The sequence below is a fragment of the Scyliorhinus torazame genome, chromosome 5, assembly GCF_047496885.1.
Source record: "Scyliorhinus torazame isolate Kashiwa2021f chromosome 5, sScyTor2.1, whole genome shotgun sequence".
Classification (NCBI taxonomy): domain Eukaryota; kingdom Metazoa; phylum Chordata; class Chondrichthyes; order Carcharhiniformes; family Scyliorhinidae; genus Scyliorhinus; species Scyliorhinus torazame.
In genome coordinates, this window is record NC_092711.1 from 324,693,849 (window position 1) to 324,718,743 (window position 24,895).

Genomic DNA, 24,895 nt, shown 5'->3' on the forward strand with positions numbered 1-24,895 from the left:
GGGACAGTCTGCCTGTTGTCAGGGACAGTCTGCCTGCTGTCAGGGACAGCCTGCCTGTTGTCTGGCTGTCTGCCTGCTGTCAGGGACAGCTTGCCTGTTGTCAGGGACAGTCTGCCTGCTGTCAGTGACAGACTGCCTGCTGTCTGGGTGTCTGCCTGTTGTCAGGGATAGTCTGCCTGCTGTCAGGGACAGACTGCCTGCTGTCTGGGTGTCTGCCTGCTGTCAGGGACAGTCTGCCTGTTGTCAGGGACAGTCTGCCTGCTGTCAGGGACAGACTGCCTGCTGTCTGGGTGTCTGCCTGCTGTCAGGGACAGTCTGCCTGTTGTCAGGGACAGTCTGCCTGCTGTCAGGGACAGCCTGCCTGTTGCCTGGCTGTCTGCCTGCTGTCAGGGACAGTCTGCCTGTTCTCAGGGACAGTCTTCCTGCTGTCAGGGACAGCCTGCCTGTTGCCTGGCTGTCTGCCTGCTGTCAGGGACAGTCTGCCTGTTCTCAGGGACAGTCTTCATGCTGTCAGGGACAGCCTGCCTGTTGTCTGGCTGTCTGCCTGCTGTCAGGGACAGCTTGCCTGTTGTCAGGGACAGTCTGCCTGCAGTCAGTGACAGACTGCCTGCTGTCTGGGTGTCTGCCTGTTGTCAGGGACAGTCTGCCTGCTGTCAGGGACAGACTGCCTGCTGTCTGGGTGTCTGCCTGCTGTCAGGGACAGTCTGCCTGTTGTCAGGGACAGTCTGCCTGCTGTCAGGGACAGACTGCCTGCTGTCTGGGTGTCTGCCTGCTGTCAGGGACAGTCTGCCTGTTGTCAGGGACAGTCTGCCTGCTGTCAGGGACAGCCTGCCTGTTGTCTGGCTGTCTGCCTGCTGTCAGGGACAGTCTGCCTGTTGTCAGGGACAGTCTGCCTGCTGTCAGGGACAGACTGCCTGTTATCTGGCTGTCTGCCTGCTGTCAGGGACAGACTGCCTGTTGTCAGGGACAGTCTGCCTGCTGTCAGGGACAGACTGCCTGCTGTCAGGGACAGTCTGCCTGTTATCTGGCTGTCTGCCTGCTGTCAGGGACAGACTGCCTGTTGTCAGGGACAGACTGCCTGCTGTCAGGGACAGACTGCCTGCTGTCAGGGACAGACTGCCTGTTGTCAGGGACAGACTGCCTGTTGTCAGGGACAGACTGCCTGCTGTCAGGGACAGACTGCCTGCTGTCAGGGACAGACTGCCTGTTGTCAGGGACAGACTGCCTGCTGTCAGGGACAGACTGCCTGTTGTCAGGGACAGACTGCCTGCTGTCAGGCTGCTGCATTCGAAGCTGTGACTACCATCCGGGTCCCAGCCTCGCTCTGGCTCAGGGCGCCGCCTCTATAAAAGGCGCGCTGGCGGCCGGCGCCCATTTGCTTTTGTGGCGCAGACAGAGCGGACTGGTGGGTGCGGCAGCGGCGGGAGCGGGGCCGGGGCCGGGGCCGGGGGTGGGGGGGGCGGCGGGAGCGGGGCCGTGGGGGGGGGGGGGCGGCGGGAGCGGGGCCGTGGGGGGGGGGGGGGCGGCGGGAGCGGGGCCGTGGGGGGGGGGGGGGCGGCGGGAGCGGGGCCGTGGGGGGGGGGGGGCGGCGGGAGCGGGACCGGGGCCGGCGGGACCGGGGCCGGGGGGGGGCGGCGGGGCCGGGGGGAGGATTCGGTATATTGCCCGGGGGGGGGGGGGGATGTGGTGATGGGTTTGGGGGGGGGCGCCGGCGCCATGTTGTCAGCGTGGCCGGCGAGGGGCGAGCGCGGAATCCAGCGCGGGGCTGGGGGCCGCGGTATGTGTATTTTGGGGGGGGTTGGATTGGCGCCGTGGTGGGGGAGGGGGCGCGATCGAGGAGCCGCCATTTTGTTCTGTTGTCGCGCGGGGGAGGGGGCGCGCGCTCGGTTCAAATGCCGGCCGCGCGCTAACGGCTCAGCGGCGGGGTCGCGCTTTCACCCATCGTGCATGCGCATTCCCTTCAGGTAAGGGCTGGGGGGGGGGGGGGAAAGAGAGAGGGTTTGGGGGGGGGGAAGAGAGAGGGTTTGGGGGGGGGGGAAGAGAGAGGGTTTGGGGGGGGGGGGGGAAGAGAGAGGGTTTGGGGGGGGGAAGAGAGAGGGTTTGGGGGGGGGGAAGAGAGAGGGTTTGGGGGGGGGAAGAGAGAGGGTTTGGGGGGGGGGGAAGAGAGAGGGTTTGGGGGGGGGGGGAAGAGAGAGGGTTTGGGGGGGGGGGAAGAGAGAGGGTTTGGGGGGGGGGGGAAGAGAGAGGGTTTGGGGGGGGGGGGAAGAGAGAGGGTTTGGGGGGGGGGGAAGAGAGAGGGTTTGGGGGGGGGGAAGAGAGAGGGTTTGGGGGGGGGGGAAGAGAGAGGGTTTGGGGGGGGGGGGGGGGAAGAGAGGGTTTGGGGGGGGGGGGGAAGAGAGGGTTTGGGGGGGGGGAAGAGAGGGTTTGGGGGGGGGAGAAGAGAGAGGGTTTGGGGGGGGAAGAGAGAGGGTTTGGGGGGGGGAAGAGAGAGGGTTTGGGGGGGGGGAAGAGAGAGGGTTTGGGGGGGGGGGAAGAGAGAGGGTTTGGGGGGGGGGGGAAGAGAGAGGGTTTGGGGGGGGGGGGAAGAGAGAGGGTTTGGGGGGGGTGAAAAGAGAGGGTTTGGGGGGGGGGAAGAGAGAGGGTTTGGGGGGGGGAAAAGAGAGGGTTTGGGGGGGGGAAAAGAGAGGGTTTGGGGGGGGAAAAGAGAGGGTCTTTGGGGGGGGGAAGAGAGAGGCTTTGGGGGGGGGAAGAGAGAGGCTTTGGGGGGGGGAAGAGAGAGGGTTTGGGGGAGGGGGGGTGAAGAGAGGGTTTGGGGGAGGGGGGGTGAAGAGAGAGGCTTTGGGGGGGGGGAAGAGAGAGGCTTTGGGGGGGGGGAAGAGAGAGGGTTTGCGGGGGGGAAAGAGAGAGGGTTTGGGGGGGGGAAAGAGAGGGTTTGGGGGGGGGGAAGAGAGAGGGTTTGGGGGAGGGGGGGTGAAGAGAGGGTTTGGGGGTTGGGGGTGAAGAGAGAGGCTTTGGGGGGGGGGGAAGAGAGAGGCTTTGGGGGGGGAAGAGAGAGGGTTTGGGGGGGGAAAGAGAGAGGGTTTGGGGGGGGAAAGAGAGAGGGTTTGGGGGGCAAGAGAGAGGGTTTGGGGGGGAAGAGAGAGGGTTTGGGGGGGGGAAGAGAGGGTTTGGGGGGGGGGGAAGAGAGAGGGTTTGGGGGGGGGAAGAGAGAGGGTTTGGGGGGGGGGAAGAGAGAGGGTTTGGGGGGGGAAGAGAGCGTGTTTGGGGGGGGGAAGAGAGAGGGTTTGGGGGAGGGGGGGTGAAGAGAGAGGGTTTGGGGGAGGGGGGGAAGAGAGGCTTTGGGGGGGGTGAAGAGAGAGAGGCTTTGGGGGGGGAAGAGAGAGGGTTTGGGGGGGGAAAGAGAGAGGGTTTGGGGGGGGGAAGAGAGATGGTTTGGGGGAGGGGGGGTGAAGAGAGAGGCTTTGGGGGGGGAAGAGAGAGAGGCTTTGGGGGGGAAGAGAGAGGCTTTGGGGGGGGGGAAGAGAGAGGGTTTGGGGGGGGGGAAGAGAGAGGGTTTGGGGGGGGGAAGAGAGAGGGTTTGGGGGGGGGAAGAGAGTGTTTGGGGGGGGGAAGAGAGAGGGTTTGGGGGGGAAGAGAGAGGGTTTGGGGGAGGGGGGGTGAAGAGAGAGGGTTTGGGGGAGGGGGGGTGAAGAGAGAGGGTTTGGGGGAGGGGGGGGAAGAGAGAGGGTTTGGGGGAGGGGGGGTGAAGAGAGAGGGTTTGGGGGAGGGGGGGGGAAAGAGAGAGGGTTTGGGGGGGGGAAAGAGAGAGGGTTTGGGGGGGGGAAGAGAGAGTGTTTGGGGGGGGGAAGAGAGAGGGTTTGGGGGGGGGAAGAGAGCGGGTTTGGGGGGGGGAAGAGAGAGGGTTTTGGGGGGGGGAAGAGAGAGGGTTTGGGGAGGGGGGGGGGGGGGGGGGGGGGGGGGGGGGGGGGGGGGGGGGGGGGGGAGGGGGGGGAGGGGGGGAGGGAGGGGGGAAGAGGGGTTTGGGGGGGGAAGAGAGAGGGTTTGGGGGGGGAAGAGAGAGGGTTTGGGGGGGGGAGAGGGTTTGGGGGGGGGGAAGAGAGAGGGTTGGGGGGGGGAAGAGAGAGGGTTGGGGGGGGAAGAGAGGGTTTGGGGGGGGAAAGAGAGGGTTTGGGGGGGGAAGAGAGAGATAGGGGGGGGAAGAGAGAGGGTTTGGGGGGGGAAGAGAGAGATAGGGGGGAGAAGAGAGGGTTTGGGGGGGGAGAAGAGAGGGTTTGGGGGGGGAAGAGAGAGGGTTTGGGGGGGGGAGAGAGAGGGTTTGGGGGGGGAAGAGAGGGTTTGGGGGGGGGGAAGAGAGAGAGGGTTTGGGGGGGGGAGAAGAGAGAGGGTTTGGGGGGGGGGGAAGAGAGATAGGGTTTGGGGGGGGGAAGGGATAGGGTTTGGGGTGGGGGAAGAGAGAGATAGGGTTTGGGGGGGAAGAGAGAGGGTTTGGGGGAGGGGGGGAAGAGAGAGGGTTTGGGGGAGGGGGGGATGAGAGATGGTTTGGGGGAGGGGGGGGAAGAGAGGGGGTTTGGGGGGGTGAAGAGAGGGTTTGGGGGAGGGGGGGAAGAGAGGGTTTGGGGGAGGGGAGGGGGGGAAGAGAGAGGGTTTGGGGGGGGAAGAGAGAGATAGGGTTTGGGGGGGGAGGAAGAGAGAGGGTTTGGGGGGGGAAGACAGGGTTTGGGGGGGGGGAGGGGTAGAGAGAGATAGGGTTTGGGGGGAAGATAGGGGGTTTTAGGGGGGGGAGAGGGTTTAGGGGGGGCGGGGAAGAGAGGGTTTTAGGGGGGGGAGAGGGTTTGGGAGGAGATTGGGGGTTTTAGGGGGGGGGGGGAGAGGGTTTAGGGGGGTGGGGAAGAGAGGGTTTAGGGGGGAGAGATGGTTTAGGGAGGGTGGGGGAGAGAGAGGGTTTGTGGATGGGGTGGGAGGGTAGGCTGAGGCTGGGGGGGAGGAGAGTAGAGAGGCTGCGTGTGGGGGGGGAGGAGAGAGGCGCAGTTGAGGATTGACGGCAGCAGCACACGTTTCATTGCCCCAGAGTTGGGGGGGGGGTGGGGGGCGCTGCTGCTGGGCCACAGTTTATAGATTGTGTTGTCGGAGCTTTACAGCACAAAGACCATCGTGCCTGCTGGTCAACAGCAGCAGTCTGTTCTGATCGCATTTTCCAGCCCTTGATCTGTATGTAGCCGTGTGCGCTATAGTGTTTCAAGTGCTCTTCTAAATTATTTTTATACATGTTGTAAAGGTTCCTGCCTCTTCTGAGTTCCAGATTTCCACCACCCTCTGGGTGAAAAAGCTTTTCCTCCGATCCCTCCTTTGCCCTCTGCTTATTCGCCACTCTAGTAAGAGGGGGGGGGGGAAATGTTCCTTCCTATCTACCCTATATAGGTCCCTCATAATTTCTCGGCCTTTTCATAGCTGAAACCAGCCCAGGCACCGTCCTGGTGAATCATCTCTTGCACCCACCCACATCCTTCCTATAATATGGCGACCAGAACAAAGTACTGTAGCTGTGGCCTAGTAAATGTTTTATACAGCTCCATCATAACCTTCCTGCTCTTCTATACCTCCGTGAATAACGGTAAGTATCCCATGTGCCTTCTTAACGATCTGTCCTGCCTTCACAGCCCAAGATCATGCAATCTCTCTGGTCCTCTGTTCTTTCCAGTGCCCTGCTGTTTGTCATGTATTTCCTTGGCTTGTTAGTACTCCTAAAATGCATCACCCCACACTTTTCAGTGCTAAATTCCATTTGCCTCTGTTCTGCCCATTTGACCAGCCTGTTTTGTAATCTAAAGCTTTCTTCCTCGCTATTTCCATCAATTTTTGCTATTCATGAACTTGCTCATCATGGCTCCTACTGTCCTGTCTGGATCATTAATGTACACTACAAACGGGAAGGGACCCAGCACTGATAGCTGCAGTACACCACTGGATGAGGGGTTGGATGGTATGTGTAATTGGCAGGAAGCTTCCTTGCTCATGTTTAACCTGATGAAATGAGGGCAACTCCTGACTGCTGCCATTTTTGCTGGGTCTGTCTTGCAGGTGGGTGGCGATGGTGGTTGGGACATCTATAAAGTCTAATTTCAGTCAGGTTGTTGCTTGGTCTGCATGAACCTAGATGTTAACTGTTTTCCCCCCTGCTCCCCCGATGTTAATACAAAGTTGGCACGATCAACAGGGTCGGATGTGCTGCTCTCGTTTCTGCCCAGTTTTATTGTAACAGTTTGCTTCCCTAAATAGTGAAGCAGATGGATTTTGCAACAATGATTTCATGGTCATCCCTTAATTCCGAATTTTTATTGACTTCCAAGTTTCACCATCTGCTGTGGTGGGATTTGAACCTGTGTCCCCTGAGCATTACCCTGGGGGTCTCTGGATTACTAGTTTCATGCCAATGCTGCTACGCCATGGCCTCTTCCTTTACAAATCTTCTTTTCACGAGATGAACTCTCATTCTTCACTCCAGAGAAGATGCACCTTCTTTTCATAGGCCTGTTCCCTCGTCCAGCAATTAATCTGCCGATGAACGCAAATTACTGCGGATTGGATGTTAGAATCTGAAACAGAAAATACTGTCAGCACATCTGGTGAATCTGGGTTGCACTCCTTCCAAGGCTAGAATACCCTCCCATTGGTAAAGGGATCAGCACTGCACAGTCTAGGTATACAATTGCAGTCAGCTCACAGTTAAATCCAATAGTGGCATTCAGGAGAAATCTCTGGTGGGAATGTCAAACCTGTAACCATAGAATGTGGTCCATCTAATAACAGATTCAAGAGGAGCACATGGGGGACAAAGGAATACAAGGGCACATTGATGCTGGTGGGTGGAGGCATGTTTGACATAAAGCTAGCTTTGGCCTCTTGTAAAGTCATGGTTAGGAAAAATCAGGTGCCATCTGGTTTGCACTGGAATGTAAACCAGAGCCAGGATTTGACCTTTTCCTCTCATCCTTGAGCACCTGTCGTCTTCGTGCATATTGCATCAGTTTGTGTACCTGGTAATATAGAAGTATGTACCAATCACTGAAGGCAGGTCTCACCCCCACAACCCAAAAGATATGCCGGCTCGGTGGATTGGCCACCTAAGGGACAATTTAGATCCCTTAATTGGAAACAAATTGGATACCCTTAAATTCATTTTTAAAAAGAAAATACCCGGAGGAACCTGTGCAGATAGTGACCCAAGCAGGGAATCGAACCTGGGACCCAGGCGCTGTGAAGCAACAGTACTAACCACTGTGTTACCGTTCATGTCACTGGTCATGGGTTCTGTGAATCCTTGCGTACCTGATGAGCCAGGTGCTAAGAGTCTCATCTCTGACCGCACACTTGGTGTTTCCGGGAGTTGAGAGTTGTCCTTGGGCTTGAGATCACTGTTATTCATTTCTCAGACTCCTTTTCTAGACCTGCTCATGAAGTCTTTTGTCTTTAAAATTGTGTCCCTTCAATCAGGAGGTTTCTCCAAATAATATTTTCTGAGCAAAGATCTCCCATTTGTGTTGCATTTCTTGAGGTAAACCTTCAGGGTGTCTTTGAAGCATTTTCTTTCTCCAGCTCTTGTTCAGGAGCCTTTCTTGAGTTGGGAGAAGAAGAAGATTTCATTTGGCAGTCAGGAATGGCATCCGGAGGACATGGCCAGCCCATTGGAGTTGATTTCAGATGATCATGGCCTTGAAGCTGGTGCTCTTGTTGATTCGAGGATGCTGATGTTCGTATGCCTGTCCTCCCAGTTGAATCCATCTCTGTGTTGATGACATGTCTCCAGGGTCTTGAGATGGTGTTTGTACATAATCCAAGTTTCTGAGCTGTGCCATGGCATAGTGATATTGTCACCGGACCAGCAATCCAGAGACCCATGGCAATGTCCTGAGATCTCTGGTTCGAACCCCACCACAGCAGATGGTGAGATTTGAATTCATTAAAACCTTAATGATTACCATGAAATCATTGTCGATTGTTGTAAAAACCCATCTGGTTCAGTATGTCCTTTTTAAGGAAGAAAATCACAATCTGGCTTAGCACACTGGGCTAAATAGCTGGCTTTTAAAGCAGGCCAGCAGCACGGTTCAATTCCCGTACCAGCCTCCCTGAACAGGCGCCGGAATGTGGCGACTAGGGGCTTTTCACAGTAACTTTATTTGAAGCCTACTTGTGACTAAGCGATTTTCATTTCATCAGCCCATTGCTTCTTCACCGACACATGAAAAACACCTGACCTACCTACCTATTCCCGTTTGCTGCTGTCTTAACCTGGTCTGGAAAATCCCTGCTGTCTTAACTTGGTCTGGACTACGTGACTCCAGATCCAGAGCAGCGACATGGTTGGCTTTTTTTTTTTAAAAAGCCCTCTGAAATGACCTACAATGGACAGCTAGCGGTTCCCACATCCATGAACTTTGAAATTTGTATTGGGGCTTCAACGGTGACCATGTAGTTTTTCTAATTGGGTTATTAGCCCTATAGGAGGAATTTCTTCAGCCAGAGGGTTGTGAATCTGTGGAACTATTTGCCGCAGGAGGCTGTGGAGGCCAAATCCCTGCATATCTTTGAGACCGAGATAATATAATAATCGTTTATTGTCACAGGTAGGCTTCAATGAAGTTACTGTGAAAAGCCCCTAGTCGCCACATTCCGGTGCCTGTTCAGGAAAGCCGGTACGAAATTGAACTCTCGCTGCTGCCTTGTTCTGCATTACAAGCCAGCTGTTTAGCCCACTGTGCTAAACCAGTCATAGATAGGCGCTTGATTAATCAGGGGTTATGGGGAGAAGGCAGAAGAATGGGGGTGAGCCATGATTGAATGACGGGGCAGACTCGATGGGCCGAGTGGCCTAATTCTGCTTCCATGTCTTATGGTCTCATTTGATGCATTATACAACACATGGGTGCAGCAAAATACATTGTTACATTGATACGTTTTTAACTTCTGCAGATAGTCATCAAAATGGTGGAAGCCGATCGTCCTGGAAAACTCTTCATTGGTGGTCTGAATACTGAAACAAATGAAAAGGCACTCGAAGCAGTGTTTGGCAAATATGGAAGAATAGTAGAAGGTATGTGATGCAGAAGGCCCAGGTTGGCATTTAGCCAAGAAGCCCAGGCACAAGTTGACATGCAGGAATTATGGACACTATGCATAAAGGGAATATTGTGGAAGTAAAGTCGTTGAGCTCTTTGTAATTATTGAAAATGCATTTGTGGAACATCTGGTAACTTTTTAATCTCCTTTGTTAGTTCTGCTGATGAAAGATCGTGAAACGAATAAGTCGAGAGGTTTTGCTTTTGTTACTTTTGAAAGTCCAGGAGATGCAAGAGATGCAGCCAGGGATATGAACGGAAAGGTGAGATATTTAAGAACAAATATTATCAAATTTGACCGGAATGCTATAAGAAATGATACTTGATAGCTAAATGGAAGTTGCACTCTGTCAAAACTGTTGACAAGACTTTCCGACAAGCCCAGAAGAAATGGTAGTTATGCAAAAAATAAATAGTTGATGGTGTAAATGGTTTGTACGTGTTTTACCCTCTCATTTGCTTTTAACTGGCAAATGGGCATAGTTTATTTCATGACCTTTGTGGGGGTTTTTTCTCCCTCCCTGCTCAAACCCTTGAATAATTATGGGGAGATAGACCGAGCATTCCCAGGCCTGTGTTGCTGAATTGGCTGGCAGCAAGTATATGACTGACCTTCAGTATGTCTACAATGCTTGGCTGAGACTTGACAGTGTAGTCACAACCTGAATGCATTGCTGCAGAATATTACTACCATGTTGTGTTTGTATAATCTTTAACAGTTTTTTCTTGCATATGGTGGCTGCCTATGGCACTGAGGACCTGGGTTCGAATCCCAGCCCTGGGTCACTGTCCGCGTGGAGTTTGCACGTTCACCCCGTGTCTGCGTGGGTTTCACCCCCACAACCCAAAGTTGTGCAGGATAGGCGGATTGGCCATGCTAAATTGCCTCTTAATTGGAAAAAATAATTGGGTACTCTAAATTTATATTATAAAAAATAAATGACTGAAGGTTTTGTGAAGGGTAGGTCGTGCCTCACAAACCTTATTGAGTTCTTTGAGAAGGTGACCAAACAGGTGGGTGAAGGTAAAGCAGTTGATGTGTATATGGATTTCAGTAAAGCGTTTGATAATGTTCCCCACGGTAGGCTACTGCAGAAAAACAGGCATGGGATTCAGGGTGCTTTAGAAGTTTGGATCAGAAATTGGCTAGCTGGAAGAAGACAAAGGGTGGTGGTTGATGGGAAATGTTCAGACTAGAGTCCAGTTACCAGTGGTGTACCACAAGGATCTGTTTTGGGGTCACTGCTGTTTGTCATTTTTGAATGACCTGGAGGAGGGTGTAGAAGGATGGGTGAGTAAATTTGCAGATGACACTAAAGTCGGTGGACTTGTAACATCCTTCCGCACGGTGCACAAGTTACAGAGGGACATAGATAAGCTGCAGCGCTGGGCTGAGAGGTGGCAAATGGAGTTTAATGCAGAAAAGTGTGAGGTGATTCATTTTGGAAGGAATAACAGGAAGACAGAGTACTGGGCTAATGGCAAGATTCTTGGCAGTGTGGGTGAGCAGAGAGATCTTGGTGTCCATGTACATAGGTCCCTGAAAGTTGCCACCCAGGTTGAGAGGGTTGTTAAGAAGGCGTACGGTGTGTTAGCTTTTATTGGTAGAGGGATTGAGTTTCGGAGCCATGAGGTCATGATGCAGCTGTACAAAACTCTGGTGCGGCCGCATTTGGAGTATTGCGTGCAATTCTGGTTGCCGCATTATAGGAAGGATGTGGAAGCATTGGAAAGGGTGCAGAGGAGATTTGCCAGAATGTTGCCTGGCATGGAGGGAAGATCTTATGAGGAAAGGCTGAGGGACTTGAGGCTGTTTTCGTTAGAAAGAAGGTTAAGAGGTGACTTAATTGAGGCAAACAAGATGATCAGAGGATTGGATAGGGTGGACAGTGAGCGCCTTCTTCCTCGGATGGTGATGTCTAGCACGAGGGGACATATCTTTAAGTTGAGGGGAGATAGATATAAGACAGATGTCAGATAGGTTCTTTACTGTGAGAGTAGTAAGGGCGTGGAATGCCCTGCCTGCAACAGTAGTGGACTCGCCAACCCTAAGGGCATTCAAATGGTCATTGGATAGACATATGGACGATAAGGGAATAGTGTAGATGGGCTTCAGAGCGGTTTCACAGGTTGGCGCAACATCGAGGGCCGAAGGGCCTGTACTGCGCTGTAATGTTCTATGTTTTATTTGGCATGCTGTTTATTATTAGTTGCATTACACTGTGCTAGAGTTCTGGCTTCAGTGCCCCAAAGTTTTAAAAATTGTAAGTATGCAGAACTATACTTTGCAAATGTAACATTTAAGCAATGATGACTTCATTGGTACTGATCATCAGAAATGATATTGCCTTTCCTCTAAGAAGTTCTGAGCTTTATCTAACTGAGTTACATCCAACAAGGGTTTATGTCACGTGTTTTGAATGCTGTAAATAAACAATTTGTAGGACTGCAGCCATTTAAGATCTGGAAACTAAAATGTTTCTTACGCTTGCAGAAGTCTATGCATTACATTTCTTTACCGTAGTACAGCTCCTGGCATATCTTTACTGTAGGTCTTCATAAAATTGCTCCAGTCCCTTTGACACTTGAGAAAAGGTCAGGTTTGCAATATCTTAGTTAAGGATTTGTAGTGAGGACCACTAAATATAGTCTGCCTCATGATCCAGAAATTGTAATGGCCGTTGGTGCTTTGTGACACTTGTGATTCTGTAAAACAAATCATTACCTGGCATGTGAAATGGAGCAAGAATGTTGGAACCTGTTGAAGCCTTTATGGTTTTGAAGCAAAAGGCAGGCTCTAGTTGGGAGATTGGTATAATTTGTGGTTCGTGCTTCCTGATCACAACTGACCATATACCCTTGCAAAACCCTGAGTTGAATCCAGTCCTAAAGTGCACTACAAATATTTTTATTACTCCCTCTCAATTTTTTTAAAGTCTTTGGATGGAAAACCCATTAAAGTAGAGCAAGCTACTAAACCAGCATTTGAAAATAGTGGACGACGTGGACCACCCCCACCCCCAAGAAGCCGTGGTCCTCCTAGGGGGATTCGAGGTGGAAGAGGAGGTAGTGGAGGAATGAGAGGTCCACCTCAAAAAGGTAAATACCTGAAACAGCAATCCGTCTATAACATTAAAAGAGGAAGTAGCAAATCGGTTGCTCTCTTGTGTCTGTGGACAGTCACCATAGCTAACTAACTTTCTGGATTAATCTGTCTGAAATTACATTGAAGAGAAATATAAATCAAGGAAATAGAAATTGGAATGTAAATTTTCGATCCATGTAAAATTTGAGATATAAGGGTAGGGAAGTGGAGAATAAAACAAGTAACACTTGTGTACTTGTGGTCAGTCCCACATGCTTGGAGGACTTGGATACAAGAGATTCCAGTTGAAGTTAAGTTTTATCTTAAACCTAGCTGTACTAGTATTTTTTGTTGTCAATACATAGCACATAGCCTATCTTAAAACAAGTCTTTGGGACCCACGGTAAATGTAGGTTTGCAGCCTCCTATGTAACTGATGCACTGTGTATCAGTGTAAAAGTGAAATTAGTGCAGGCATTTTTAAATGATTTCATCGAGAACTTGAGTTCTGGAAGAAATAAACCAGTCCCAAATCACAGGTTACTGATATCTCCATATTGCGCTTTACCGGTGCAATTCAAATAACTCACATTGGAGAATCTGTACCTGTTTGGTCATGTTCCGTTGTAATGTCAACAGCATCTGCTATTTCAGTATATGCTATGTTTACAAAAATTGCAGTAATTGCATTGTTGATGGCACAAGTAGATTTAGCCTCGCAGGTGAGCACGGTGAATGGATTCAGGAGATAGAACAGTGCTACCTTAAGAGGAATGTACATTTCTTTGATATGGGAGCATACACTGGTAAGTTTGTAACATAGCTTTAGCACAGTGTTGTCCAATATGTTAGCCATGTGGTGAATTGAGAATCTGGATGTGGTAAATAAATAATAATAGACATTGGTTGGTTGTGTGTACTTAACCATTTCTTTGTACATTTGGTAAATTCAATTTTGAGTGCTTTTATTTCTGGTACTAAATGCTAGGTAACCTGCAACTAAATGTGCATGAATCCATTTACCTGTAATGTAAGTGAAGGTTACTACCTGTGGCTAGTCAGTGATTTGCTATTGGACAATACTGCATTGTACCAACTGGAAACACATTGGAAGCAAATTTACTTTTGGATCAAATAGTTGACGCAATGTGGCCACCATGGTCTATTGTATTTTGATTCTGTTATATTAAGTTAACCTAATTTCAAACACATTATAGCAATGCATTTTAAATTATATATCCAATATGGAAAATATTGTGTTTGTCTTTAAAGCATGATTTTAAATCTACCTGTATATAAATAAAAAGATCAGATGGCTTCTAGATTAGGAGTTTTGAACTTCATGTTCTGTCCTAACTAAACTGCAAATGGGCTTGTTCCCAAAAGCAGGAAATGTAAATAAAGTATTGACCGAACATAACTATGGATTTAGCAATATTTTCAAAACTCCTTTTTAAAAAATCTTAGTGTGTTTGAAAGTATGATTTCAAAGTGCAAAGCCAACAAGGACAAATAGCTAAAAGTATTTTTTTCATTAAAAAGTCTCCTCCAGAGGGCCACCAATGAAAAGGGGTCCCCCAGGACGTGCAAATGGACCGCCACCGAAAAGGTCCCTTCCTTCAGGGCCTATGCGAAGTGGAGGAATGGGTGGAAGAGGAAGTGGCTCAAGAGGTAAGAACTATTCCACTAAGTTACATACGAGTTTTTCCAATCTCGTCAGTGTTGGAAATTGTGTGACCCAGGGTTTTTCTCCCCAGGACCTCCTTCACGTGAGAGGGATAGTTATGGTTCACCTCCATCTCGCAGAGATATGATGCCATCCAGAAGAGATGACTATATACCAAGAGAGGATTACTACAACAGCAGAGACAGGTAAGATCTTTCCTCCCCGTTCTGGGAGCACAGATAATTTTAAGGTGAAGGAAAGGCATGGGTTTGCATTAAGTTAAAGTATCATGTATTGCAACAAATACCGATTCTTAATGTATTTACCATGCATTTGCAATCATCTGAACTGTAGGAGTAGTTTGTGTGCTCCTTGCAAAAGCTTAATTTTTCAGTGAGGTCTGGGGATTTCAGCTTGCCTTTGCATGGTCCAGGCACACCTGACTGCATGATAAACTAAATTGCATGCGAACAGTTTGCTTATTAGCAGTACTGTGAATTATTAGTTCAGCTTACTATGGTGTTTGGATGTTGGTTGCTGAAGTAAATAGATAAGACTATTGCAGCATCTGCTTCCAGTTTTAAGCAGTGATGACTTCACTGGCAATGATTATCAAAGCTGATATAGCCATCTTTCCTCTAAGAAGTTCTGAGCTTTGCATAGCTGGACTTTCGTTTTCTTTCAACACATCTAACACCTCTTGTTGCAAATTAATTTTGAATGCTGTAAAATAATGGTTATTTTTAACTTTTAGCTATTTCTTGCATTTTGCGCTTATCTGCTGGAGAAATAATCCATGTGCATTCTTGTCAGGCTGGTTACGAGAAATGGTTTGGATACAATGGGTACCGTGACTAACTACCCATTGTGCAGTTGACAGGGGTTCTTTAAAAAAAATCTGCTTTATACAAGTGATTTTATTATTTTTTTTAAAAACAAATATTAATTACTGGCCATGTTCATTGAGTGGGTAGAAGTCAGTTGTGTGATTGAATCTATTCCAGAGTCTTCTGCACATAGAGAAATGCCAAGAGGAGACAATTAAAGGTTTAGTTGAGAGCAAATGGAGAAATTGTTTCCAGTGACTTGACGGGTCAATAACTAGATGGCACAGGTGTAAGGTGATTGACAAAGAACAGAGGTTGACATAAAGAAAACCCTCTTTTATACATGAGTGGTTGAGAATTGGGTTGAACTGCCTGGTGGCACAGTTGATACCACTTCAGCAGCCTTGAAGTAATTGGATAACTGAGGGAGAAAAAATTGCAGCTCCTGGAGTAAAAGAGCAAGACCATGAGACTCGAATGGTCTAATTTTACTGTTGAAGTGGGTGGGCTGTGGAAGGGAAGAGAATCCACTTGTAATGACTGATAGCATTGAAACCAGCTTTTCTAGAAATTGTCCAGTGGATCATGCACATTGATGTTTCTATTTGTTGATCACGACCAGTATCTGAGATTGGGGGGAGGGGGGCTTTCAAGTCTTGAACTTCGCTTGGCTCCATTATTAGATTAGCTCATAAGTAAATTGGCCATCTTTTTGTGCTGGCTTCTTCCTAATATCAAACTAATCTCGCGGCTTCCTACTCCCTGTTGTAGTTTGAATTATTTTGCCTTCATAAATGCAAAGTCCTTGCCTCAACTGCCTGTGACATGACACTAAAGCATTCTCTTTAAACTCATGAGGACATGTATTTGAAGTTTTAATTATTTGACTAAAGAGCTTTGATTTCTTAGACTTTTGGACTGGCAATGTTTTGCAGCCTCTTTTTCATCCATTACATGCTAGGAATTCCCTTCTAATGGTCATCTTTTACTTTGCAGTTATTCTAGCAGAGATTATCCAAGCTCCAGAGATACAAGAGATTATGGTCCACCACCAAGGGACTCTTATAGTTCTCGTGACTATTCTCACTCTGGACGCGATGATTATGGATCTCGAGGATATAGGTAGGGGCTGGTTTTGGATTAGCAATTTGTGAAACCAACTGACGTTATTATCGTAAATCATTTAAAATAGATTACTTCTATTTCAGTGATCGAGATGGATATGGTGGACGTGAGCCACGTGACTATTACAACGATCGCCCAAGTGGTGGTTCCTACAGAGATTCCTATGATGGCTACGGTAAGATGGCAACTCGTTGTGTAGTGCCAGTTATTATATAAAATTGTAGAAATAATTACATTTTTGACTTGGCGAGTGTAAAAGGGGTGTAATTGTAGTAATTTGGGTGGTTTTGTCTTGCATAAACTGTTCAGTGAAATGTCTTTTGAACCTCAAGCAGTTTATCTCTACAGTGATAAAACCCAGTTCAAAGCAAATGACAGTTGAAATCCACAGCAAAACAAATGAACTTCAAAAAGAGTACAAGCTTGCTGACGAGCAATATCCGTCAAACAAAATGCCTAGCCACTTAAGAAAATGCACATTCAACTTTATAATCAAATAAATTCAGTAACATGAGCACACCAAAACCTAAAGGCTGGAAATATTTCTGCATAACCTCCCCATTCGTTGCTGGAAGAATGACAATGTGAGACACTACCAAAATGAGTTAAGTCTTGCATTTCAAAAACTTCATTCCTGTGTCAAATGATCCCCAGTGATGGGAGCATCTCATTGCTGCATCTCTCAATGTTGCAAGTGCAATCAGTTTTTAAAAGTGCAAATTTCAACAAAGCTGCAGTAAGTGAGTAGATCTTATAAAATGTAAGGAATATTTCAAACGTTTCCATATGACCTGACCATTGACCCTGCAGGTAACTCGCGTGGCGCTCCACCTGCACGAGGGCCCCCACCATCTTACAGTGGAAGTGGTCGTTACGATGACTACAGCACCAGCTCTCGGGATGGATATGGTGGAGGCCGTGATAACTACAGAAGTGAAAGTTACTCAAGTAGTCGCAATGATCGTGTTGGTAGGCAAGATAGAGGCCCAGCTCTTCCAATGGAAAGAGGCTATCCCCCGCGCGACTCGTACAACAGCTCGAGCCGTGGAGGAAATCGTGGATCAGGGCGAGGTGGAAACCGCTACGACAGGGGCAGTGGCCGAAGCAGATACTAAAACTGAACTTGATGTAACCATGGACCAAAAAAAGCCCTTGCTCTTAGTGCTGTTCTTCCTTACTGAAACACAACAGACAAATTGAGGTGAAAGGACTGTCAAGTGCTTTCCATGCAAGCAGATTTTGAAATTTTAATTTTGGTTTGCTGTTTCATTGTTGGTTTCTTGTTTTTTTTAAAAAAGTCAGTTTGTACATTCTAGTGGGAATGGTGCAGAGACTGGTTAAACATGAAAAAAAAAAAGTTAATGTTATAACAGTGCTACTGTCTGTGGCTTTTTCCATACATAAATATGGATATATAGATCTAGATCTTGCTTTGTTGCACCAGTGCTGTTGTGAAATAAAGACTGAAACTTTTTTCAGTGAAACATGTTTGTTTTTTAACCAAACTCCTGGGTGGGAAATACAAACTCAAAATATATTAACCTGGTTTTTGCAAATGGGAAGGAAAAATGTCCAGACAACTCAATTCACGAAACAGCAAGCAATGGCGATGAGCCGTTCATTAACTGCCCAATGAAACGTTGCAATTTCAAAATATACCAGTTATATTTCAGTCTCCTACAGTTCCGGATCAACATTCAACCTCAAAAGCTCCAGTCACAGCTGACTCTGAAGCAAGCTGGTTTTTAAAAAAAAAAATCAAATCGTCAGCAGTGAGTATCTTTAAAAGTGATTTGTTTTTAAGTTCTGGCTTAAAATGGATACAAATCTTAAATTTCCCAAATGTCGTTAAAACACTTTTATGACTCAATTTTCTGCAAGTGTAGTGTCTCACCTAAAAAGGAATTTGCTATGGTTTTAAGAATTGAGCATCAAGACCTGCAATGGCCTATCACTGTTCAAAAGCTGGAGACTTAGGAAAGACAGTTGAATCTAGGACATTCTCAGCCGATTCAAAGGGCCATTTTAATGTGAAAAGAGCATCTCCGGTAAGCAACGCAAACCTTATTTTATGTTACCTACTAAATGAAACCTGTGGTTACATAAGGAAGCACATCGTTCACCAATTATAACTCCATGTTGAATTTAAACAAAAAGTGGAATTATGTAGGTAATCAACAAACCATTTTAAGATACCTACTAAATGAAACCCGATTACATAAGGAAGCACATCGTTCATGAAACATAACTCCACGTTCAGTTTAAACAAAACGGAATTGTGTCGGTGAGCAGCGAGATCCTTTAAGTCACCTACTAAATGAAACCTGTTTCCATAAGGAAGCCCATCGATCACCAAATATAGCAATTCTCCTGTTCGATTTTAAATGAAACGGAGTTCTGTATGGTATCGCAAAACTCAGAACCAGCAAAGCAAATATTCTGAACCACGTTGGACAAATATTCTGCAGCATCAGTGGACTGGATGGCCCATGGAAAGTGTAAATTGTGATTTGTCACTCATTTCTAAAGTCTACATTTTAACGCAGAAGTAATTGAATTGTAGCACATTTGTATTGCGATGGATTTATCATACAACCTAAACTAATAGTATTGTTTTTTTACAGGGTGAGGATATAGAGTAAACACTTGAGTAAATATTGGTATGTGGAATTCTATGCCAGTTGGAGGTTGGTACCTTCAAGATATGAAAAACAGATCGCAACTAACCAGGTACTTGGCAATCATTTTATATCATTACTTGTTCACAAATCTATGTGCTCTTATTTTTTTGCCAGTTCAGTTGAGCTTGCTAGGTTGGTCTTAAGGAATGGAAAACCCTATCAATTAAGATGCAGATGTTTTATTTGATTTGGACCGTTCTGAAGCAGGGCACCGTTTGTTTTTTAAATTGTAATTTTTCTGCTGCTTGCCATTTGGCAGGAGAGGAGAATGCTGAAAGGTACAGAAAGTTTGCAATATGAGAGTCCCTATTATTTCGTTGCGAGGAATTTGGAATCTTTGGAAGGTGCTTGATAATTTTCAGACTCTAACCTCCATGTAGGTTACATGCTTTTATTGTGTTTGACTTTATAGAAAGTGGGGCATTGTCTATTGAATAAATTGGCCACCATGAGAGCGTGCTTAAATTAGTGTTCTGTAGGACTGGAAATCAGCAAATGTGTAATATACAAATTGATATATGAAAAACATCAAGCTGAACACTGACAATTAGAACGTGGTGGGATAAGTTTTAATCCTTAAGAATAAACATTGAGTCAAAAAGAGAATAAATGCACTGGCGCAGGAACGCCCAGAATAAATGCACTGGCGCAGGAACGTCCAGAATAAAGGCACTGGTGCAGGAACGTCCAGAATACTGGTGCAGGAACGCCCAGAATAAAGGCACTGGTGCAAGAACGCCCAGAATAAAATGCACTGGCGCAAGAACGCCCAGAATAAAGGCACTGGTGCAGGAACGCCCAGAATAAAGGCACTGGTGCAGGAACGCCAGACGCAGGAACACCCAGAATACATGCACTGCTGCCGGAGCGCCCAGAATAAAGGCGCTGCCGCTGGAACGCCCAGAATAAAGGCATTGGCGCAGGAACGCTCAGAATAAATGCACTGGCGCAGGAACGCCCAGAATAAATGCACTGGCGCAGGAACGCCCAGAATAAATGCACAGGCGCAGGAACGCCGAGAATAAATGCACTGGCGCAGGAACGCCTAGAATAAATGCACTGGCGCAGGAACGCCTAGAATAAAGGAACTGGCGCAGGAACGCCCAGAATAAAGGCACTGGTGCAGGAACGCCCAGAATAAAGGCACTGGTGCAGGAACGCCAGACGCAGGAACACCCAGAATACATGCACTGCCGCCGGAGCTCCCAGAATAAAGGTGCTGCCGCAGGAACGCCCAGAATAAAGGCATTGGCGCAGGAACGCCCAGAATAAAGGCACTGGCGCAGGAACGCCCAGAATAAATGCACTGGCGCAGGAACGCCCAGAATAAATGCACAGGCGCAGGAACGCCTAGAATAAAGGAACTGGCGCAGGAACGCCCAGAATAAAGGCACTGGTGCAGGAACGCCCAGAATAAAGGCACTGGTGCAGGAACGCCAGACGCAGGAACACCCAGAATACATGCACTGCCGCCGGAGCTCCCAGAATAAAGGTGCTGCCGCAGGAACGCCCAGAATAAAGGCATTGGCGCAGGAACGCCCAGAATAAAGGCACTGGTGCAGGAACACCCAGAATACATGCACTGCCGCCGGAGCTCCCAGAATAAAGGTGCTGCCGCAGGAACGCCCAGAATAAAGGCACTGGTGCAGGAACACCCAGAATACATGCACTGCCGCCGGTGCTCCCAGAATAAAGGTGCTGCCGCTGGAACGCCCAGAATAAAGGCATTGGCGCAGGAACGCCCGGAATACATGCACTGCCGCTGGAATGCCCAGAATAAAGGCACTGGTGCAGGAACGCCCAGAATACATGCACTGCCGCCGGTGCTCCCAGAATAAAGGTGCTGCCGCTGGAACGCCCAGAATAAAGGCATTGGCGCAGGAACGCCCAGAATACATGCACTGCCGCTGGAACGCCCAGAATAAAGGCACTGGCGCAGGAACGCCCAGAATAAAGGCACTGGCGCAGGAACGCCCAGAATAAAGGCATTGGCGCAGGAATGGCCAGAATAAATGCACTGGGGCAGGAACGCTCAGAATAAATGCACTGGCGCAGGAACGCCCAGAATAAATGCGCAGGCGATGGGATTCTCTGGTCCCGTTGGCAGCACAACTCCACATAGGTTTCCCAGCGCGTGGGGTGGCTTCAATGGGAACTCTTGCAGCCAGTGGAAAGTGTGCTGCCTCCTGCTGCTGCAAAACATGCGGCTGGGAGGCTGGAGAATCCCACCCATAATGTGTGCAGTAGTAATAGTCACAATTTTCTTTTCCTGAATGTGCCCAATCTGTTTGGTGCTGAAATCATTGAACACCTTTGCTTCCACCGCCCTCCATCGGCACCATGTTTTCAGATCATTCTCCGTGTATAGCCTGTCCAAAAGAACTGCTCGTCCTTGTCCAGTTAGCTAATGGGCACATTTACTTGACAACCTCTCTATACCTGTTATACTCGTGTACATCTCTTATCAAATCTCATTGGAACTTCCTTTGCCCCAAGGAGAACAGCCCTAGCTTATCTAACCCAACTTTATAGTTTACATCTCTCAACACTAGAACCATTCTGGTAAATCCACTCTTGCACCCTCAGGAACCCTGCAGAGTGGTCACTAGAACAGGATGCAATACTCTAGTTGTGACCTAATCAGAGCTATAAACGGTCAGCATAACTTCCCTTCAGTGCCTCTACTCCTGAAACCCAAGATCCTGTATGCTCTGCTAATTGTATTCTCCATATATCCTGCCACCTTCGAAGAAAGCACTTGCCTCTCCCTAACCCTCTTGCGAAAATGCCTCATACGTATGAAATTCCACCTGCCATTTATCTGCCCATTCTGCTAGTCTATCGACTGTTTACAGTTAGAATGAGGAGCTCATAATGGGCAACAAAGATGGCAGACCAGTTGAATAATTATTTTGGATCTGTCTTCAACAAGGAGGCACAAATAACCTTCCAGAAATAATAGGTGATAAAGGGTCTAGCATGAAGGAAGGAAATCCTTATTAGTCAGGAAATTGTATTGGGCAAATTGATGGGATTAATACCCGAAGTCCCCAGGACCTGATTATCTGTATCCCAACGTACTTGAGGAAGTGGCCCTAGAAATAGTGGACACATTGGTGATCGTTTTCCAGCATTCTATTGACTGAAGAGTTCCAATGGATTGGAGGGTAGCTATTGTAACCCCACTTTAAAAAAAGAGGGAGCGAGAAAACGGGTAATTATAGAATGGTGGATTATAGAATAGAACCTGGCATCCGTGGTGGGGAAAATGCTGGAGTCAATTATTAAAGATGAAGTAACTGAGCATTTGGAAAGTGGGGTCAGAATCTGTCCAAGTCGGCATGGATTCACTAAAGGGAATCATGCTTGACAAACCTTGTGGAATTTTTTGAGGCTATGACCAGCAGAGTGGACAAGGGTGAACCAGTGGATGTTGTGTATCTGGACTTTCAAAAAGCTTTTGACAAGGTCCCACACAAGGGAGATTAGTGAGCAAAACTAAAGCTTATGGTATTGGGGTTAATGTATTGACTTGAATAGAGAATTGGTTGGTAGACAGGGAGCAGAGTGGGAATAAACGGGTCCTTTTCAGAGTGGCAGACAGTGGCTAGTGGGGTACCGCAGGGTTCAGTGCCGGGATCCCAACTGTTCACAATATACATTAATTATTTGGACGAAGGAATTGCATGCAATATCTCCAAATATGCAGGCGACACTAAAGTTTGTGGCAGTGTGCGCTGTGAGGAGGCTGCAGGGTGACTTGGACAGTCTGGAGCAGTGGGCAATATTATGTGGGTAAATGTTAGGTGGCAAAAACAGGAAGGCAAATCATTAATCTGAATGGTGGCAGCTTAGGAAAAGAGGAAATGCAACGGGACCTGGGTGTGATGGTGGAACAGTCGCTGAAGGTCAGCATGCAGGTACAGCAGGTGGTGAGGAAAGCTAATGGTATGCTGGCCTTCATAGCAAGAGGATTTGAGGATAGGAAAAGGGAGGATTGGAGTATAGGAAATGGGATGACTTGCTGCAGTTATACAGGGCCTGAGGCCCACCTTAAGTATTATGTGCAATTTTGGTCTCCTAGTTTGAGGAAGAACATCCTTGCTGGTGAGGGTGTCCAGCGAAGGTTTGTCAGACTAATTCCCGGGGTGGCAGGACTGACATATGAAGAAAGACTGGATCGACTGGGCTTGTACTCACTGGAGTTTAGAAGAATGAGAGGGGTTCTCATGGAAAATCCTGATGGGACTGGACAGCTAGATGTGGGAAGAATGTTCCCGATGTTGGGAAGGTCCAGAACTAGTGGTCACAGCCTAAGAATAAGGGGTCAGCCATTCCGGACTGAGATGAGGAAGAACTTCTTCTCTCAGAGAGCTGTGACCGTGTGGAATTCTCTACCACAGAAAGCTGTTGGGGTCGGTTTGTTGGATATATTCAAAAGGGAGCTGGACATGGCCCTTGTGGCTAAAATTATCAAGGGTACGGAGAGAAAGTGGGAGTGGGACACTGAATTTGCATGATCAGCCATGATCATATTGCATGTGGTGCAGGCTCGAAGGGCCGGATGGCCTACACCTGCACCTATTTTCATTGTTGGTTAGTCAATTGCTATCATTCTCTATTTGCCACATCTGCAAGGTTGGTATTATTGGTGAATCTTAATTCCAATGTCCAAGTCAGTTGTGTACATCCGCTAGTCTGAAAAATATTGATTTACCATGATTTGCTGTTTTCTGTCGATTTGGGTGGGGGGTGTGTCCCTCGGTAGAGTGCTCTTTTGGAGGGTCGGTGCAGGCTTGATGGGGTTGAATGACCACCTGCCCCCATGCAACCACATGGTGAACCTCTGAGAAGGCCTGGCACCTGAACAGGACTGGGACCAAATGGTGTCTCTTTCGAATACATACCTCCTGTACCACCGAAACCATGCACTGATCCTCCTCCTGTCTTCCAATTCTGTCTGCTGACATTTAACACCAAGTAATCCAGAGTCTTACTTTTAACATCCTCCCTAGCTCCTGAACATCTAGCCATTGAACTTCGATCTGCACCCTCATTTTATCGACATACTAGAATTTTTGGCTCTTGATGCAGGGGAGGCGGTGCAGGATGTGATTACAGATTTACCTATCTGGAATCTTCTATAACATCTGCATTTATAATGACACTTATAATTTCCCAGCCCTTGGTTTGTGTCCTAGGTTATGTAGGAAATTTTATGTTTTTATTTTGCTTTTATAACTGCTCTATCCCTACCAGTCTCACTCAGCTTGCCCTCGCGGTCTGAGTTTGGGCAATGTGTGAAGTTCTACAATTTGGTAGGAAGGTTGAGAAGCAGATTGTTCTTTTTAACCTGAGACTAGTTTTTATCAAAGGGATTTATTTGGGTATCCTTTACATGAATCAAAACATGCAAATGCCGCAAGCATTTAGGAAGAAGGTAAATGGTATTTTTGTCTTTATTGAAAAGGATTAGTGTACACCAGCCTTAATGCAATAACATAGGGCTTCAGTGAAGACCGCACCTAGCTTTGGTCTCTGCATCCACTAGATTGTTTTTTTACGGATGAGTAGAATGGGCTTGTATTGCCTGATACTTCCAAGGGCTGGTCATTTTGAACTATGGAATGTCTTCCCTCTGAATCTTTGGAATGATCTACCCCAGACAATGCTGGATTGAGATCAATAGATCTTTGAATAGTAAGGGAATTATAGGGATAGAGGCAAGTGGAGTTGATAGCCTGACCAAGCTCAAAATGCATCTATTCCAAATTTTGACTTGAGAATTGCTAACGTTGTATCCTCTTCTAGGAAAGATTTAATGTTACGATCTAATTGTAATAAGTCTCCTGGCCCTGATGGGATGCATCCCAGAGTGTTAAAAGAGATGGCTAGGGAAATTGTAAACGCACTAGTGATAATTTATCAAAATTCACTAGACTCTGGGGTGGTCCCAGAGGATTGGAAAGTAGCAAACGTGACACCACTGTTTAAAAAAGGAGGTCGGCAGAAAGCGGGTGATTATAGGCCGGTAAGCTTAACTTCGGTTGTAGGGAAAATGCTGGAATCTACCATTAAGGAGGAAATAGCGGGGCACCTGGAGGGAAATTGTCCCATTGGGCAGACGCAGCATGGGTTCATAAAGGGTAGGTCGTGTCTGACTAATTTGGTAGAATTTTTTGAGGACGTTACTAGTGCAGTAGATAACGGGGAGCCAATGGATGTGGTATATCTGGATTTCCAGAAAGCCTTTGACAAGGTGCCACACAAGGTTGCTGCATAAACTAAAGATGCATGGCATTGAGGGTAAAGTGGTAGCATGGGTAGAGGATTGGTTAACTAACAAAGCAGAGAGTGGGGATAAATGGGTGTTTCTCTGGTTGGCAACCTGTAAC

At 47.8% G+C, this 24,895-nt stretch overlaps 1 protein-coding gene and 2 non-coding genes across 6 annotated transcripts in view; all 3 read left to right on the forward strand.

Annotated features, from left to right (window-relative positions):
• Window positions 1-1,295: 1,295 nt before the first annotated feature.
• Window positions 1,296-24,895, forward strand: part of LOC140421325 (RNA-binding motif protein, X chromosome-like) — a 36,194-nt gene continuing 12,594 nt past the window's right edge. The window contains exons 1-9 of one of the 4 annotated variants that reach the window (XM_072505974.1): window positions 1,296-1,405; window positions 8,971-9,091; window positions 9,273-9,379; window positions 12,053-12,215; window positions 13,744-13,872; window positions 13,959-14,073; window positions 15,691-15,816; window positions 15,903-15,994; window positions 16,630-18,549. In XM_072505974.1, the coding sequence (XP_072362075.1) occupies window positions 8,983-9,091; window positions 9,273-9,379; window positions 12,053-12,215; window positions 13,744-13,872; window positions 13,959-14,073; window positions 15,691-15,816; window positions 15,903-15,994; window positions 16,630-16,934 (1,146 nt within the window). In that variant the 5' untranslated portion in view covers window positions 1,296-1,405; window positions 8,971-8,982 and the 3' untranslated portion in view covers window positions 16,935-18,549. Of the gene's footprint in view, window positions 1,406-5,587; window positions 5,612-7,922; window positions 7,942-8,970; window positions 9,092-9,272; window positions 9,380-12,052; window positions 12,216-13,743; window positions 13,873-13,958; window positions 14,074-15,690; window positions 15,817-15,902; window positions 15,995-16,629; window positions 18,550-24,895 lie in introns of those variants that run through there. The other 3 variants (XM_072505975.1, XM_072505976.1, XM_072505972.1) reach the window with 3 other exon arrangements.
• Window positions 11,421-11,489, forward strand: LOC140422860 (small nucleolar RNA SNORD61). The gene has a single exon (XR_011947638.1). It is a non-coding gene; the product is annotated as a small nucleolar RNA SNORD61 (small nucleolar RNA).
• LOC140422862 (small nucleolar RNA SNORD61) lies at window positions 14,452-14,523 on the forward strand. Its single transcript, XR_011947640.1, has one exon. It is a non-coding gene; the product is annotated as a small nucleolar RNA SNORD61 (small nucleolar RNA).